The sequence below is a fragment of the Nicotiana attenuata genome, chromosome 9, assembly GCF_001879085.1.
Source record: "Nicotiana attenuata strain UT chromosome 9, NIATTr2, whole genome shotgun sequence".
NCBI lineage: Eukaryota > Viridiplantae > Streptophyta > Magnoliopsida > Solanales > Solanaceae > Nicotiana > Nicotiana attenuata.
The window spans coordinates 49,299,528-49,319,502 of NC_031997.1; the positions used below are offsets into that span (position 1 = coordinate 49,299,528).

General features: G+C 35.8%; 1 protein-coding gene across 1 annotated transcript; it reads right to left on the minus strand.

The window, feature by feature from the left end:
* LOC109232424 (probable indole-3-pyruvate monooxygenase YUCCA3) lies at positions 7-2,398 on the minus strand. Its single transcript, XM_019398184.1, has 3 exons — positions 1,508-2,398; positions 791-1,162; positions 7-312 (listed from the first exon to the last, which is right to left on the minus strand). The coding sequence occupies exons 1-3, from the start codon at positions 2,192-2,194 to the stop codon at positions 82-84; spliced, it is 1,290 nt and encodes a 429-aa protein (XP_019253729.1). The 5' UTR covers positions 2,195-2,398; the 3' UTR covers positions 7-81.

The window sequence follows — 19,975 nt, forward strand, 5'->3', positions numbered from 1 at the left end:
ATCAGCTTGTTACTTGGCAAGTAAAATTACAGGAAGAAAAGGTAAAAATTTAAAAAAAAAAATTATCATATTAGCTTGGCATTAGAAAGGTAACTTGCTTCTTCTATGACTTGCAACAGCAACAGATTGATTTTTCTGCTTAATTTCTTCTTTCCATATTTTGCCAATATGTTGTGATACTTTAATTGCATCCAAAGATGCACCAGAGAGTCCTTTTCTTGTGAATCCAACTGCATATAGACCAGCTTTTCCTTTCCATCCATTTGGAAATGGGCTTTTTGGAAATCCCTCCCTTGAAAAAAATTCATTTTCCTGTATAAAAGAAATCAATAAATTCTCATTAGGCCAATATTTTTAAGGAAAATATTCTAGAAAACTTAATAATCTAAAAAAGAAAAAATGTGTAAGAAAACAGAAAAAATAAAGAAAGAAGAATTGCAGCTCAGATCTGCTGATCTAATCCATTCAACCAGTTTCTTGGAAAACTCAATCTTGTTTCTGGAAATTTATTACCATAGTAAAAGAAAAAGAAAATCTAGAGAAAATAAAAAGATGGAAAGTGATCAGTTATGTTTCTCTGTTCCCAATAAATTAAAAAGAAAATTGAAGCAAATGAGAATACTATCCACCTGATCACTAACAATACAAGAAATAGGAACAGAGAATCTACAAGAAACCAACTTCCATAACTGTCACAAGAATCCATAAATAAAAAAAATTAAATACACCTACTTGACTACACAACCAAAACAAAACAAAAAGAAAAACAAAACTTAGTTTCTTTTCTCACCTTTAACCAGGAAGGAACATTGCTGCAATATCCTGTTGCCAAGATGACAGAATCAATTTCAAGAATTTCCCCATTAACAAATTCTACTTTTCCTTGAGAAAATTTCTTGATTCCAGGAACTATCTTTATATCTCCAGATCTAATCTTTTGTAATGCACCTATGTCTAAGACAGGAGTCTTCCCTTCCGTGTTCTTGAGCTGTAAAGGTCCTATGGTTGGCTTTTTTAAACCATACTTTTCTATATTTCCAAGAAGTAACCTTGCTGCAACTAGCAATATCTTGTCAACCATCTCAATTGGTAGCCATTTCATCATCGAAACTCCTAACTCAAACGTCGATTTTCCAAGAATTTCCCTTGGTAAAACATGAACCTATTCATTAAAAATGAAGAAGTTAAGATATCATAAGATCATATACTTTGTGAGAAATTGGAGATATAAGGAAGATTTGTTAGTCTGGAACTAAGTTGCTCGGACTCTCCAAAAATGTCACTGGGTGCATGTCGGATCCTTAAAAAATAGTGCATTTTTGAAGGATCCGACATGGGTGCGGCGCCATTTTGGAGAGTCTGCGCTACATAGGTCTGGAAAGATGCTCTAAAAAATATGGAGTGTAATTTTTTCTCCTAGCATACTTAGGCTTGTAGCTTGTGAAATGTACCAAAAAAGAAAAAATACTTGTGAGGAATGATTTTTGGATGAGAATAAGAGGCTTACCGAGCTTCGGACAACCATGGATGGACTTGCATTATGATGGCAAAGATCAAGTGAAACTTCCATGCCTGAGTTCCCACAGCCAACAACTAACACATTCTTCCCTTCATAAGTTTCCCCTGTTTTATAGTCACAAGCATGCATAACATGTCCACCAAAATCTTGCAACCCTTCGAATTCGGGCACCACCTTTTCTGCATTCTCTCCTGTAGCCACCACAAGCCACCTGCATATATATTCAGTGATTGAACCATTTTTAGACACTGTCTTTACCCTCCACAAGCCACAAGTTTCATCATACTTAGCAGTGTGGACCGACTCATTAAATCGTGGGTTGATCTCGAAATTTTTTGCATAAGATTCAAGGTAGCTTATGAATTGGTACTTAGTAGGATATTCAGGGAAGTTTTCTGGAAATGGGAAGTAAGGCAATTCACAGAATTGTCGCGGGAGGTGAAGTTTAAGGCGATCATATGTCTTGTTTTGCCATAGGGAAGCAATGCAGTTGGCGCGGTCCAAGATTACAAAGGGAACCCCTTGTTGTTTAAGACCAGCGCCAACTGCTAGTCCTGACGGACCAGCTCCAATAATAACAGGACCATTTACTAGTATGCATCTACCAGTAAAGAAATCATCTTGTTCAAGTGCATGAACCATTAGAGGTGAACAAGGATTACAATATTGATTCATAAAGAAGTTCCTGAAATAATGCAAATAACTCAGTTTTGTCTACTACTTTTTTTTTGGATAGATTTAGTGGGACAAAAGAGCAAAGAGGAGAAAAGAGATCAAGAAGGAATATAAGTTCTCTAGTTGGTTGTTTGACAAACAAATGTGTGGAGAGGGTTTAGAGGAATAGAGAGGTTTAAATAGGGGGAAAGTTGGCCATAAGGGGTGGCATGTAATTAGGATTTGAAAATGATGTCTTGATTGTCCTTTTCATATGATTAAAGTCTGTGGTCTTCTCTCCTTTGTTTTGATGTACATATATTCTTTAATTAATGTATCTACACATTAGATATTACATATACATTTGTTTAACTCTCTTTGAACTTATATATATTTTAATGAGACCCCACATTCAATGTAAAGACTTCTATAAAAAGCATTTCATATATATCCAAGCTATATGCTATTATAGCATGGGTTGTATGACCTCAAGCTACCTACTTATACCTAAATATATATATATATATTTTTTTTGCATCCAAAATAAGCTTTAGTTTGTCACACATTTGGATTCAACCTACAAATTGAGCTTTCATGTATTTGGACCTCTATATTGGGGGGGGGGGGGGGGGGGGGTGGTGTACCATATTATGCTCTATAGTTATAAATTTGCTCCAAGTAAGATATTGCAAGTTGAGGGTATGGGATAGTTAGACTTATTAGCATCACACGTCTTAATTAATTCGTTGACTTAGAGGAAATGTTTGAAATTTTCCATTTAAATGGAGCAAAAAATAGGAATAATCAAGAACTAAATTCTTTGCCTCACTTGTTTGGTCCTTGACACAGGGAAAATTAATTGCTTCTCAATTCCATATTAGTTGGGGTTCAAATATATGGATTTTCTAAATTCATTATGTGAACTCAATATTCAAAAGATTCATCATAGTTGACTTCAGCTTATAGCAACCCTTCTTTATTCGAGCTTGAGACTGATTTTGCTATGTAAAACTATATAGGCGGAAAAAAAAAATTAAATAGAGAATTTTTTTACTGATTTTGACTTTGGTCCTGCTTTTCTTGAGTCGAGAGTCCATCGAAAACAAATTCTCTACTTTCACAAAATAAGGGTAAGATTTGCGCACACATTATCTTCCTCGGGACCCCATGCCGTGAGCTGGGTATGTTGTTGAAAATTATTTTGGTCCACTATTGTTTATACATGTGAGGGGAGTGTGTGTGTGTGTTCATTTGTGTCTTCTCTTTCTACTCTATCCATTTTATTCCCAAAGCCAAGTAGCCAACCCAAGAAGAAAAAATAAATGATTTTCCTTTCACTAAATTCCAAATTTCATTTTCTTTTGAATGTGTGTTCTCTCTCTTCCATTCTTTTCCACCTAAAAGCACCTCTGAGCATGAAAACCCATAAGCAAACCTTTCAAAAGACAAACAAAACCAACGAAAAACATGAGGTGCAGCTATTTCCCAATATCTTCTAATTTTAACTAAAGTAGGAAACTTCTTATAAAACATATTGAGTTGTCTACATACCCCGAGAGCACAAGTTTTGCAAGCAAGATTTTGAAATCCCATATTACACCATCCAATTTTCTTATTGTTAGTGAAATTAGTGATGAAAAAGAGAAGAGACATCAAATCTTAAGCTAAATTACGACGGTCAGACGTTTCTGATACATCTTCGACTCAAAAAAATCGACAACAAAATAATTGGACTTAAATTCCTCAAAAGGGATTACTCTAATAAAGTCATCACGGGTCGTTTGGTACGCGATATGGTGGGATAAGGTGTGATTAATTGCGGGATTAAATTTTTACTGTGTTTGATTGGTGGTATAAATTCATCCTATTGGATAAATTTATACCATCGACTAAATACAATATAAATTTAATCCAAACTTAATAAATTAGTCCACGGATTATAATTCCAGAACTATAATTCTGAGATAATTTAGTCTATGTACCAAATGACCCTGAGTTTATATTTCCCACAAGTTTGTTTTATTCAACACTTGTTATATGAAGATCTCATCATATCAACTTAGTCCCATTGCAGATATCAAGTTTGAGTTCCTCTAGGTTTGATCAAATCTTTTGCAAATAAAATTTGGTTTTGCCATGCAATCAACTAAGCTTCAACTTGCAAATTTTGGTTTCACCAAAGCAATCAAATAACTTGTATTTTGTGCACGATGCTACAAGTGAGTTTCACTCTATTTCATCTCAGGCAGAATATTAGAGTAATTATATGAGGATTATTTTTGGCCATTCAATCATATGATACTGAATTTAAAGTGCGTTAATTTAATTAAAATGGCTAGTGAATATATGCCAATCATAAGTCTCATGGGCAAGAAAACATTGCTCTATCATGTGACTGAATGATCATGGATTAGTCATATGTCTTTTTTGTTTTCTCTTTACTAATGGCTCAATGATTATGTTAATTAATTAAAGTCAGAGTAATGTAGGAACAAACAATCTAGTTGCTAATATCATCAAACATCATTTTCATTAAGGTGCGGCTCAATAGAATAGGTGACCTAATTAAGGCCAAACCTTAATACAAGGTCTTAATCTTGCTTAATGAAATCTCATCCATTTTTATTTGAAACTTGTGCTTCTAGATTTTTTATATGAAAGTTGTTAATTTTATAAAAAAAAATATTCAACTGACAATATAGCTAATCCATTCAATCTTTCTACAGACATTACTAATCTTGGGTAAATTTTTTTAACATTTAATTTAAAAAGAATAAATCCGGCGGACCTTCAACTCACTAATACATTGCCTTTAATTATAGTAACAACCATGTGGGAATTTGTACGTTTACATGGATATTAAACACATCACTATATGATTCTAATTTGTAGCATGAAGCATGTATAAATTCCAAAGTTGTAAACAAGTTATAATTGCTTACCACTTTCATCTGTAATTACTTCAAATAAATTTTTAAAGAGTTATAAAATAAAATTTAGAACTGTGTCATTGTATGACCAGTGACAAGTTAGCAGCAAATGATTGAAACTTTTATGCTTATCATTAAAAATAAGTCATAATTATTAGATTTATCATATATAATAGGAGTAATCTTGGGGGCCTCTAATTCTTTTTAGTGCTTAAAGCAAAAGCTTGTGGCTTTGTGTACAACCTCCCCCCCCCCCCCCGAGGGTGTTTATTATTTTGGCAATATATAATTGCTAATTCATATAGCCTATTTGGCCAAGCTTCTAAAACCAGCTTATTTTGAGAAGTGCTTTTCTCAAAAGTACTTTTAAAAAAAGTGCTTTTGGTGAGAAGCAGTTTGTGTTTGGCTAATTAATTTGAAAAACACTTTTGAGCAATAATTAGTATTTGGCCAAGCTTTTGAAAACTGCTTCTAAGTGTATTTTTCTCAAAAGTGCTTCTCAGAAAAGTGCTTTTGGAGAGAAGCTACTTTTTTCTGCTTCTCAAAAACTACTTCTGCTTCTCGTCAGAAGCATTTTTTTCCCTTCCAAAAGCTTGGCCAAACACTTCAATTTTTGGCCAAAAAAAGCACTTTTGGCCCAAAAAAAAGCTTGGCCAAATAGGCTAATAATCTCAAAACATCCATTCTTACATATATTTGATGTATACATGGTACATGGTAAAAGTCTATCCACATAGGATATTTACACTAAATAAATATTAATTATTATAATTAAATATTAAATAAAAACAAAAATATGTAGTATTAATTAACTATTATTGTATTGAGAGAAAAAGACAAGGTAACGACGTGACCACACCAAATTAACGAGAGGAAATATAAATGTGCCACTTTATTGTACTGTATTGTATTGTACCGTATCGTTTGATAAATATAATGTTTGGATAGATTGTGTCATTTGCCATCGTTTCATGATATCACGCACCAGCAATATGAAAAATTTGCAATATTATAAAAAAAAATTATGATACAGGGTAAAATTATTATATAAAAAAGTAGGGTAAATGATAAAAAAAAAATTATTTAATATTAATGAAGGGTGAGATTGAGAGAAAAAGACAAGGCAATGCCACGACCACACCAAATCGGTCGTTACATAAAGTGGCACATTTCGTCATTATGTAACGGTGGATTTAATGACACAATACAATAAAATTTAAGTAATAATCAAAACAAACATCGTATTTAAAGTAACAATACGATATGATACAATACAATGGTAACAACCATCCAAACAAGGTGTTATGTGGCAATTGGCAAGTATAAAGAAGGAAGGAAAAAAGCTAACACACACACACGCCGGGAAAGTTTAGTGATGCATTCGTGAGAATAATTGATAAAATAGTTAATTAATTATCTTTTTAATTGTTTAAAAAATTAGAGAAACTTAAATAAAATATGCCTTAGTCGGCGTAACTTTCTGTTTAGCTTTTCAGATATATTAGACTTTGCTTTTGATTTATTCAACGAACTTTATCTTTGGATTAATCTAATGAAATCAAGTTGTATTAATTTTAATACTTAGGCGTACTTGCTCTACCCAAGAAAAATATTTAACAAAAAGAAAGTAAGAAATATTCCACAACTTTATGAAATCACGAAAAGTTCGTTAATTATTTTGGCTTTGAAACAGTCGGCGGATAATTAAACCATGTTTAGAACTTTAAATGGACTTATATTAAACATTTTATACCATTAAGGCCGATGTTAGACTTCTAGCTAGTATAGCAAAAATAAAAACTATATAAATTCTTGGACAAGAAATAGTATGATATATTGGAGCTTATGAAATTAGTTTTGAGTCTGTAGCTTTGGTACAATTTAGAAGAAAAAGTATCACTTTTGAATGATAACAAAAGGTAAAGTATAAATGTGCCTGTGATTATTTTTGAATAACACAAATTTTGCTTCAAAAAAAATGTAATTTGCCCATTTGGATATCCAACATACACAAGAAAGTAACACATGGCAATAGGCAAGCATGTGAGGGTTTTGTATTTTCAAGGTTTCATTTCTAAAGTTTTTTAATTGTTGGTGGTCCCAAAGTAAACAACGAAAGAATGTTTTCGATCTTTCTTTGATGAAAAAAATAGCTCTAATTCTCATTCGCATTTTAATTCTTTTTTGATATCTGAAAAAATCAAATACAATAGATTATGGAGATTAAAGTGAAACGAATGAAGTATCTTCCAAAAGAAGTTGTAAAATTTATTTAATAGCTATTTGGAATCAAGAAATGAAAGCCTGTTTTTTGTTTTTTTGTTTTAGCACAATCTGAATCAGAAAAAAATACAAAAAGATTTACAAATTTAAATAACTATATGTAATCTTTAGATAGAAATCATCCACATATAAAGAAGATGTAAATGCAAATGTTATCCCTACGGTCGTGGAGATAATGAGAGCGAAGCAGAAGTTTTAAAAGTAATTTCACGATATATAGGCATATTTAATGATTTTACTTATTTAATCAGTATTAATTTATTTAATCACAACCATGCACGGTCGGTTTCTTTAAAAAATAATAATTGTTAGAGGTAATAACTAACTACTAATTAAAATAAGCCAAGTATTTCAGATTATCACTCGTCACTTGAACCAACACTTTTTTAGGAATTAATTAAGACTTTCACGTCAAAAAAATGTTACAATGTAACAAGTTAAATGGTAATGTCGTGCTTTTAAATCGATGAAGATTAACTTATTGATCTATAATTCTATATTATGAGAATTTATCATGAATTGGCAAGTTTATCCTTCTATTTTATGTGAATTTGAAGCCGGCAATGCGAGCAAGCGTTGTCAACGAGAGTTGATGCAGATTAACTTATGCCACCTTTATATGTAAAATCTATAAGAGAAGTCTTATCTTGTGACTTGTAGTATGTTAACCCGTTTTGACATTCATTATTATGCTTTTATCTCAATTTTCAAAAAATAGGGATGCACGTAAAGGACGGCGCATGCATGTCAAGATCGACAATTTTTACGAGACTGCCTAGTGATTAGTTAACTCAAATCACTCTCCAAGAAGCCAACGGCAGTGAATGTCTGTGATAAGGCTAATAAGATATGTCATTTTAAAATTTAGTTAATTCCCTCAAAGAACAGTTTCACCTCATTTTTATTATCTTCTCCCGTGTAGGAACGTTATGCCCATAGCGGAGGGTGGGCCGAGGAGGACGTGTCAAAAAGAAGGATTAGTGAAAAGCTTAGAATGAAAAAGGAAAGTGAAAAGTTTTATAATACATAATACAAGTTCACATGATATACATGCTTTGAACTCGATAATGACGTTAGCCCAAAGAACAATCCACGAGTCCTGTTAAGACAAACGGACAATAATACGTGCCATGAGCTTGGCTGTAATGTTTCGTTCAACTTAACTAGACTATTGAATTTTTGCTCTGATTTTTTTTTCCTGGTTCACTCACAAATTAGATAGAAAAAACTAGGGAAGAAGAAGAAGAAGACAGGTTTCATGGCTAGTTTATGGTCTAGAAAAAATTCCATCTTGATGGTCAAGAAGGATCAAATTTTGTAAATAGAATTTTTTATCCCAACTCCTTAAAATGGATTTCTTATATTACGTACATCAATATAACATTTCATGAAAATATTATTATCTGAGAGTGCATTGGTGTAAAAAAGCATTACACGTGGAATGTCAGTATGCTGACGAAGCACGACGCGTGGAGCAGTGATACAATGACAAGTGGCATTCCCAATAATAGAATTAATTGAGAGAGGAAGGCACGGGAAAAACACCCACGAGACAGTACATAAAATAGAACCGGGCTTCATAGTTGCCAAAGAAAAGGCAAGGACAGAATGAATAAGAACTAAAATAAGGGAAGATACACGAACCCGAAGTAAATAAGGAAGGGGAATCGGAACAATTACAAGACATTTATAGCAATAAATACGCCAGTTACAACTATCTGAGGTACTGGGCAATCAATACAATTAATGCCCATAATAAACCCAAATTATTTGAGAAAACCATTATGATTGTAAACTCCTATATAAGGACACAGAATTTTATTTGTAAGAATAGATTCCAAGTACTATTGAAATATACTCTTTACTTCTCTGCTTTATCGAAGTTCTCAGCCTTGATTTAATAAATTGTCCATCAATTTATTCTTTATTTCTTTCAGTATATTTTCTTTACCATTCTTATTCTGTTCTCCTAAATAACATTGTGAAAGTGAAGTAAAACTTGGTTATCAGTAACCCCATTTCTTCTAAATTTAGACTTTGATCGATAAATCTATTTTTTGGTTAAACAAATTAGTACCGTTGCCGAGAATCTGATAATCTTTTCACTTTTCAAATTTTCTTTCTGACAACCAACCATGTCAACTGTCAACGAAAATAACCAGTTGAACTTACAGGAGGGAGCAACTCCACCACTCCCTTCTCCGCAAGGATCCCCTCAACAATCCCGTGAGGGGTCACTTGAAAGATCAACATCACGTGTGAATGATCATCAAGGGGACGAGCATACTGTTGAACAAGATGCTTTAAAACAATTGATCGCAGAACACGTGAACAATGCTCTTCAAGCCTTTGTTAGGGGATTGCCAACTGCGCCGCAAACTCCTCCTCCGAACAATACCGCAACCCTGGAAAACCCACGCTCGGGGCTCGCCAATTCTGGAAGCGGAGGAACTCCCAATGAATCTCGTGATGGAAGGTCACTATTTGCAAAGTTTGGTACTGACTTTGCAGAAACAACTGAAAGAGCAAAATAATCGCATACAACAAATACCTGGTGTACCTTCCGTAATTAAAGGAGTAGATATTGATAAATATTCACAACAGCCTGGAAGCCAAGTGCAACACCTTTTCCAATTCCTAAGAAGTTTAAAATGCCTGACATTCCAAAATATGATGGAAAAACTGACCCTCGAGATTACGTAACTGCGTTTACAACTGGCGTGAAAGGAAATGATTTAACCAAGCATGAAATTGAATCGGTTTTGGTTAAAAAATTTGGTGAAACACTCACGAAAGGAGCATTAACGTGTTATTCTCTCTTACCTGAAAACTCTATTGATTCTTTTGCTGAGCTTGCAGATTCATTTATAAAAGCACACTCGGGAGCTCAGAAAGTTAAAAAGGGATGGAAGACATCTTTAAGGTAAAACAAGGAAACACAGAATTACTCAGAGAGTTTGTGGATAGAGTCCAATGAGAGAGGATGATGTTACCACGAGTGCAGACAATTGGGCATTCATGACATTCTCAAGCAATCTAAATGAGAAAAGTTCAGAAGCCACGAGGAGACTTAAGGAAAGTTTGCGAGAATTTCCAGCAACAACTTGGAATGACGTATACAACAAATACAACACGAAGCTGCGGGTAGAAGAAGATACGATTGCACAGCCAAGGGTTGATGAAAGAGCAGGGTCAAGACGTTCAAAATAAGAAAAAAGAGCTGGAAAAATAGGTACGAGCCTTACATGGGTCCTGCAGGTCGAGATTCTCAGTCCAAACATGAAAATTTACGATCTGAATCAAGATCAAGACAAAAAGATGCGGGTTCTTCATCTAGATTCAGAAAGGAACGGGATACACGAGGTGATAACTCCAGCACACATGCAAGAATCAGATATTATAGTTTTAATGTTAGTACCTCCGAGTTGGTGGCTGTTTTAAGAGGTATGGGAGATAAGGTGTGGTGGCCTAAAGAAATGAGATCAGACCTGAGCAAAATATATCCAGATTATTGGTGTGAATTTCACAACGATCATGGCCACAGAACAACAGATTGCAGGTTATTACAAGGCGAGGTCGAGCATTCGTTGAAGCAAGGTTATCTAACTGACATGTTTAGCGAGAAGGGTAGACAATCATATATGAAGAACAGACAAGAACCGCCGAAACCCCCATCTCCAAAAAGAACAGTTAATGTAATAACCGGGGGAGACGAAGTCAATGGTGTGAAGTCAAAAGTCACAGTCACTCATGGGAAGCGAATACGCCAAACCTTGGAAGGAGACAATATAACATTTGATGATGAAGATGCTGACGGCTTGATGTTTCCTCACAATGATGCACTGGTAATATCTTTACTTGTACATGATACTAACGTAAAACGAGTTTTGATTGACCCAGGTAGTTCCATGAACATCATTTTACTAACAGTGGTGGATGAAATGCAAGCTAACGAAAAAATGATACCAAAGGCACGGTCTTCCCGAATTGATACCAAAGGCATCAAGTTATAAAATTTCCTTCACAGTGGGAGATTCGTCAAATCCGTGGAGATCAACAAGCTTCTAGAAGTATCAATTCGTGGGGGATGCCAGCACAGTAAACGATGTTGTTGGCGAGAAAAAGCAGTTACAGAATTCAGTTGAGGATGTTGTAATACAAACCTCAACTGAAGGCATTCCAGCACAAACTGATGTTGATTCAAGACCCGATGTTATTCAAGAGCCAGAAGAAAATGAAAACATTAAGACAACTACCAAAGAACTCGAAGCGATGGTGCTATTTATACACTGACCAGACAGAAAAGTTTACATCGGAGCGAACCTGAGCACAGAAATGAAAGGTAAGTTAATTGAATTTTTAAAAGCTAACATGGATTGCTTTGCTTGGTCGCATTTAGATATGACAGGTATACCCCTGGAGGTGATGACCCTCAAACTAAATGAGGACCTATCATATCCGCCTGTCAAGCAGAAGAAGAGGAAGCAGGGATCCTTCAAAAATTAAGTAATCCAAGATGAGGTACAAAAGCTTTTAAAAATTGGGTCAATACGAGAGGTAAAATATCATAACTGGCTAGCTAGTTAAGACTGTGGTAGTTCCAAAAAAGAATGGGAAATGACGAGTTTGTGTAGATTATACTGATTTAAATAAAGCTTATCCAAAAGATTCATTCCCTTTGCCACACATTGATCAATTAATTGATTCTACCGCAGGACATGACCTATTAAGTTTTTTAGATGCATACTTAGGATATAACCAGATAAAGATGGATCCTGTAAATGAAGAGAAAACTTCGTTTATCACGGACAGGGGACTTATTGTTACAAAGTCATGCCCTTTGGTCTAAAAAATGCTGGAGCCACGTACCAGAGATTGGTAACTAATATGGAAGTCTACATTGATGATATGCTATTCAAATCAGCACAGGCGGGAAATCATTTTCAACATTTGTCAGACACTTCTAGATTCTCCGCAAATACAATATGAAGCTAAATCCAGAAAAATGTGCTTTTGGCATAGCTTCAGGTTAAGTTTTTGGGCTTTCTTGTTTCTAACAGGGGAATTGAAGTAAATCCTGCACAAATCAAAGCTATTGAGAAAATACCGGATGTACTCACAAGCAAAAAAGAAGTGCAAAGATTAACAGGAAGAATAGAAGTGGGGAGATTTATTTCAAAGTCATCGGAAAAAAGTTTTAAATTCTTTTCAGTATTGAAGAAGCAGAATCAATTTGGATGGACTGATGAATGTCAACAAGCCCTTAAGGACTTAAAATCGTATTTTTCAAATCCGCCTTTGCTGGCCAAACCAAAAGACGGAGAAAGGTTGCTTATCTACCTTGCTGTGTCAGAAGTGGCGGTAAATCTGGTGCTGGTATGAGAGGATAAAGGTAAACAATCTTCGATATATTATGTTACTAAATCTTTGTTAGATGTTGAGACACGATATCCTCATCTAGAAAAGCTTGCTTTAGCATTAATTATGACATCTAGAAAGTTGAGACCTTATTTTCAATATCATACTATCTCTGTAATAACTGCTTTCCTCCCGAGGAATATATTGCATAAACAAGAACTATCCGGTAGGTTAGCTAAGTGGTCAATAGAATTCAGTGAGTATGATATCATATATCAACCCAGAACTACAATAAAATCTCAGGTTTTAGTAGATTTCTTAGCAGATTTTAGCACGAATTTAATTCCTAAAGTAGAAAAGGAATTACAGTTATTTACCGGATCTAATTAGGGGACTTGGATTTTATTTACTGATGGTCCCTCGAATGTTAAAGGAGCGAGCCTAGGTATTGTTTTAATTCCACCTTCAGGGGAAGTCATAAGACAAGCAATAAATGTTATCACATCACTAACAATGAAGCATAGTACGAAGCTGTAATTGCAGGTCTGGAACTAGCACGAGAGCTTGGCATAGAACAGATTGTAATCAAAAGTGACTCGCAGCTAGTAGTTAACCAAATGCAGGGGAATTACATAGAAAGAGAGTCACGAATGCAACAATATCTAGAAAAGGTACGAGAACTAGTTAGACAATTTCAATCGTGGAAAGCCATTCAAATGCCCAGGGAGGAGAATGCAGAAGCAGATGCATTGGCCAATCTCGCATCTGTTACAGAGATAACAAATGCAGAAAATAGTATTGTAATACATTTGTTTCATTCGGCACTCGACCAAGACAAGAACGAGGTAAATTTTAACAATTTAACTTGGGATTGGAGGAACGAGTTTGTTAACTTTTTTGCAATATGGAATCTTACCCGAAGACAAGAAGAAGTCACAGGTACTTTGCCAAAAAGCCGCTTGGTATTGCTTAATTCATGGGAACTTATACCGAAAGATATTCGGTGGACCTTTAGCACGGTGTATTGGTCCTTCCCAAACAGAATATGTAATGAGGGAAGTACATGAGGGGCACTGCGGAAATCATGATGGGGGAAGTTCTTTGGTGAAGACTTTAATAAGAGGGGATACTATTGGCCAAAAATGGAGGAAAAAGCAGAAAACTTAGTAGCCAAGTGCAACAAATGTCAACGATATGCCAATAACATGCATCGCCCAGGAGAATTGCTACATTCAGTTATCTCGCCATGGCTTTCATGAAGTGGGGCATGGATATTGTAGGTCCATTACCTCAAGCTAAAGGAAAGGTACGGTTTCCTATTGGTTTTAACGTATTATTTTTCAAAATAGGTAGAAGTAGGAGCTTTCAAACATGTGCGAGAAAAAGAGGTCCGGCACTTTATTTGGCGAAACATTATCTATCGTTTTGGAGTTCTAAAGGAAATAGTGTATGACAATGGCCCACAATACATAGGCGCAAAAATCACAGATTTCTTTCAGAGTTGGCAGACTAAATGGATTACATCTGCGCCGTACCACCCTGTAGCCAATGGGCAGGCTGAGTCAACGAATAAAGTTATTATTAATAACTTGAAGAAAAGACTCGAAGAATCAAAAGGCAAGTGGCCAGAAGTGTTACCAGGGATATTATGGGCTTATCGAACAACAACAAAAACAAGTACAGGCGAGACTCTATTTTCACTCATCTATGGCACTGAAGCCTTAATTCCAGTAGAAATAGGCGAACCAAGTAGAGATACACACATGCTACTGAGGAATCAAATGAAGAAGAACTGCAAACGAATCTGAACTTAGTTGAAGAAAGGAGAGAAGCAGCGCTAATAAGGATGGCGACTCAAAAACAGATGATTGAGCGATATTACAACAGGAAAGAAAATCTGAGGTACTTCAAGATTGGGGACTTCGTCCTCAAAAAGGTGTTTCGATCAACAAAAGCGGCTAATGCGGGAAAGTTAAGTCCCAATTAGGAAGGCCCTTATAGGGTTCGAGGCATCGCTGGAAAGGGTGCATATGAGTTGGAGACTATGGATGGCAGCATACTACCATCAAACTGGAACGCAGTTCATTTGAAGAAGTATTACTTCTAGACAAATGGAGTACCCATGGTCAAGTATCACTCAGATATAATTTTATTTTGTTCTTTTGAATTTTACTAACAATTTTAGATTATAGAAAAAAAGCTAGCCCGTACCAAATGATGATATAGACACGAAAGACACGCGGAATACTGAATTATTCTCGGTCTAGGTTGTAACTTTTCTGATGGAAAGAAAGGATTAAGCAGTCATCATCTAAATGTATATCTCTGAGTCCCATGTGTATTTTCCTTTTCAGGGAATGGACCAAAAATAAGGAGCAATCCAGTGTTCGAGATTTCATATTTTAAAGCTCTAACACTTGGGGTACTATACATATAGACAAAGAAGCAAAAGAGCCAGCCAAAAATCAAGCCTGAATCAAAAACCTTGAAGCAACCTTAAGAAGGTGTGAACTCGCAAGAAGAATACAAGATGCGTTCCGAATTCCTACGAGTTTTTAGGTTAGGGCCAAAATTTAGTCACGGGATAATAAACCCGATTTTGTATCTAAAGATATGCAACAAATAAAGCAATTGTGAAAGGGTTGTACGAATAATAGAGAAAATCATGTACGAAATTTATTTGACAGTTTAAAGCATGAAACTTCCTCAAATCGTTTCCTTTTTATCTATTTTTTCTTTCATATATTTACACCAATACGAAGATGAGACGTCATCTTCATCAATGTCGTTTACATAAAAGGGCTCTCTTTTTAAAAACTCGTATTTATCAAAGTCACGGATTATTAGAGCATTTTTAAATGCAAGAGAAAAAGCTAAAATATCAAAGAGCAAAATAAAAACTCAAATATCAAAGAGCAAAGTAAACGGTAAAAGTAACCGAAACATATATATTAAACTTTGGGAAAAAATAGAGGTATTCGTTTGTCATTAAACCCCAAAACAAGATAGGGGTAGCCAAAAAACAACCTTCCAAAAAAAACAATAACAAACTTCCAAAAAGTTGAACAAACAAAAACTAAGGAGCCTCATCCATGGGAGCATCACCAACGGGAGAAGAAGGATTAACTTGAGAAGAAGAGGCATGAACATCAGCCTCACCAGGAACGAGTCCATTTCCATCACCTGCGGGATCCTCAGGTGAAAAAAAGCATTGATGTTGTTGAGTTTTATCAATTGCTTCTTTAGCCTTAGCAATCTCAGCATCAAGATCAAAACCCTCCTGGTTGGCTTCCATTAGAGTCTCAAGACGAGTGTTTAAAAAAGCCCAGCTCACATCCAATGATAGTTTATCCTCGAGAGACTCATAGTCATTCTTCCACTGGTCAATCTCAGCTCTCAGCTCTTCTTTTTCTGCTTCAGAGGCATCATAAGCTGTCTCCAAAGGAGCGAGAGAACTTTACAAGAATTGAATCTTATTGGTAGAGGTAAAGAGATCTTCTTGAGCTTGAGTAAGTGTTTGAACCAATTCTCCCGCATAAACTTCTTTTTGATGAAGGAGTTCCTTCAAACTCCTTATCTCCTCAGTTGCCTTGGAAAGCTGTTCAGCGAAAGAAGATTCAAGTATGTCTTTGTCCTTTTCAACTTGGCTAGAAGGAGCTTTTTCAACTGCTAATTCAGCAACAATCATCTTCATTTGTTGTTTCAAAGCATTCTTTTCTTCCGCCAGAACTTCTTTCTCCAGTTGTAGACCTTCGAATTGTTCCTTCCAATTGTCAGCTTCGGTGCGAAAGTCTACAACTTGCTGCTCCGCTTGAGAAATCCTTTTCATAAGCTCTGTGCCAATCAAGTTGATCTGCAAAAAAGCAGGAAGATTTATGAATAAGAAAGATAAAAGAAAGGAAGTATAGTTAAGACTGCACCTTCAAAGAAGAACGAACGATATCGTTCATCCAAGTCAATGAGCTATGTCTTTCTAACTTCTTCTTCTCTACTGGGCCAATCAATGGCTTCAACCATACATCAGCTTGACCCAATTTTCTTGGTAAACTCCCAATCTTCGGGAACCTCAACAACAACTCTTTTCATTGTCATCCCACTGTTAGAGGGTCCACTCTCCACGTGGGAAACAACCATGGGAATAGCAGACGGAGTGGATGCAGCCACGGGAGTAACAGTAGGAGAAGAAACAGGTAAAGACACGAGGGGGTAATGGAAACTGAAGCTGGAAGGGTAGCAAGAGGCAAATCCTCGGAAACAGGACCAGAAGCTTCATCACCCTCGAAGCCATGAGCAAACAATCTATCAATAGAACTTGGGGGAGGATCAACAATATCATCATCAGAAGCCACTAAAGGAGCACTCTCTGACTCATCCAAGAGTCTAAAAGGGATTGAACTTGTTGGAGGATCATGGGAAGGAGTAGCTTCATCATCAAAAATTACACGCCTCCTGACTTGTGGTCTTCGCACTAAAGAATCCTCCTTTGTCTCTTCTTCACCCTCAGAGCCACGGGCTCCATCAGCTTTCCTTTTAGAAGAAGAAGCACTTAAAATTCTTTCCTGAGCAAGACTCACAGAAAGCCTGGTTGAGGGAACAGACACGGGACTAATGCCACGAATGGGAAACGCTAATAAAAAAAGGCAAAATAAGAAACTATTAAACCAACAAGGAAGAGGAGAGGAAAGATAGTAAACAAAGGAAGTACCGTGCGTCTTCACTTTCCAGCGAAATCTCTGTGAAAGGTATTTCCAAAATCTTTTCTCCATAGGGGCAACAGTTAGCAGTTTATCTACCTAAGCACGGAAGTTGGGAATTTTCTCAACAACTTCCATGGTTGCTGAAAAAGAAAGCACGTGATCACGTAAGGTTTTTTTTTTGTAAAAAAAAAAGAAAGAAGAAAAGAAAAGGGAAACTTACGTGCAAAATTCTATTTTTCTTGAAAATGCATGTTTTCTTCACCTACTAGAACACTAGAAGGAACAACAACAAAATAGCCATACCAGCCACAGTCTCTATCATCTTCAGGGCTAACCAGTACTCTCTTACTTCTAGCCACAAGAGAAACAACTCCCTCACGAAACAGTTTAGGAGAGTAAAGATGAAGCAAGTGTCGGAAAGAAAAAGGCATAGAAGCTAGATCCGATAAATAACGAAGGCATGCAACAACCCTCTAAACAACGATGCCAATTTGTTCAAGACACACGTTGAAATAACGGCAGAATTCAATGATTACTGGGTCGATAGGTGGTTTGAACCCTAAAGTAAAGGGGTAAGTGTAGACAAAGGAATAACCAGCTTGGAATGAAGTAATTCTCTGGTTGGAACCGGGAACTAAGACTCGAAAATCTGATTTCCAATTACATTCTCTTCGAACCAGGAAAATAAGACAAGTAGTAATTAAGGTTGGATAAAGGTCGGCAGGATTAAGGGAAGCTATAGAGGAAACTTGATTTCTCATGGATTCGCGATCAGTTGAAAAAGAAAATTCTTGAGGAACAATCTCTGCAACTGTGGGTTCACGTACATGATCAATTGAGTCTCTATTTTTGGAAGAACATCTAGGGGTTAAAGGAGCCCTAGGCTTAGAGGAAGAAAGTTTGGCAGCACTACTCTGAGAGGAGGAACCACGATTGGATATAGAACCAAGACTACGAAGCCTACTACCCCTCCTACTTTTAGTGGGAGCATTAGAAGGAACAAATTCGTCAACAATCACAACCTTACAAGGATCTGGAGAAGACATGATTGTTTAAAAAAATATACAGAAGAAGACGCAGAAAAATGTAAAGCAAGAAGAAGGTGATGAATATGGAAAAGAAAGGACTCCAAGAAATCAACAAAGAATGGATTATTTATAAGAGACATGACCATTGTTAAAGTTGGTCATTATGAAGCGTCATAATGGAACCGTCACTTTATGATGGACGTGGTCTCAGAAAAATCCTAAAAAGCGCTGAGAAACTGCATAGCCAATCGTTAGAAGCCATGTGGCATGGACATTAAACAGATGTGATGTACGTTGCATCAGTTCTGAAGGAGACATGATTATATTCGAAAAATCGTGGCAGAGAATTTCCGCCATAAAAGCTTTCCACTTCCCGAATATTCAGTAGAGAATATTCAGAAAGTGGGAGGACTATATGTATTGGTATAAAAAGAGCAGTACACGTGGAATGTCAGTATGCCGACGAAGCACGAAGCATGGAGCAGTGATACAACAACAAGTGGCGTTCTTAATAATAGAATTAATTGAGAGAGGAAGGCACGGGAGAAACACCCACAAGATAGTACATAGAATAGAACCGGGCTTCACAGTTGCCAAAGAAAAGGCAAGGGCAGAATGAATAAGAACCAAAAGAAGGGAAGATACACGAACAGAAGTAAATAAGGAAGGGGAATCGGAACAGTTACAAGGCATTTATCGCAATAAATATGCCAGTTACAACTATCTGAGGTACTGGAAATCAATACAATTAACGGCCATAATAAACCCAAATTATTTGAGGAAACCGTTATGATTGTAAACTCCTATATAAGGACACAGAATTTTATTTGTAAGAACAGATTCCAAGTACTATTGAAATATACTCTTTACTTCTCTGCTTTATCGGAGTTCTCAGCCTTGATTTTATAAATTGTCCATCAATTTATTCTTTATTTTTTTCAGTATATTTTCTTTACCATTCTTATTCTGTTTTCCTAAATAACATTGTGAAAGTGAAGTAAAACTTGGTTATCAATAACCCGTATTCTTCTAAATTTAGACTTTGACCGATAAATCTATCGTTTGGTTAAACAGAGAGGATATTTTTAATATCATTTTTGTGGTGAACTTTAACGGATCGCTAAGGTCTTTGAAAACCGAGAAAAAGATATTTTATAGGCTAGTAAATTAAATGATATCGAGGTAGGAAACACAAACTCACGTGTGGCTTGTTAGAAATGGTAATCTCTTGGATAAGAATTGTCATTACAAATAACCAAAATTTATCATTTGAAGTGGGAACAATTACTTTTGTAATTTCGAGGCTAATAAGCAATAACCTGTGCCACGATTACTTGCACTCTCTCAACATAAACTCCAACACACTGTACACATTTTTCAACCCAAACACGAGAGCCATAACCATAGTCGTTTAGTTAATGATGGAAAGATAAAACCGAATAGGATGGGTTCAATTGCTTTAAGTCTTTCCAACGTGAAACATAGATAAATATGTGAAATGCATTA

Coding starts and splice junctions, on each gene's coding strand:
- LOC109232424 (XM_019398184.1), bottom strand. CDS start 2,194: ATGAATCAATATTGTAATCCTTGTTCACCTCTAATGGTTCATGCACTT. Junction 1,163..1,507: donor CCATGGTTGTCCGAAGCTCG/GTAAGCCTCTTA, acceptor TTTAATGAATAG/GTTCATGTTTTACCAAGGGA. Junction 313..790: donor ATGTTCCTTCCTGGTTAAAG/GTGAGAAAAGAA, acceptor TCTTTTATACAG/GAAAATGAATTTTTTTCAAG.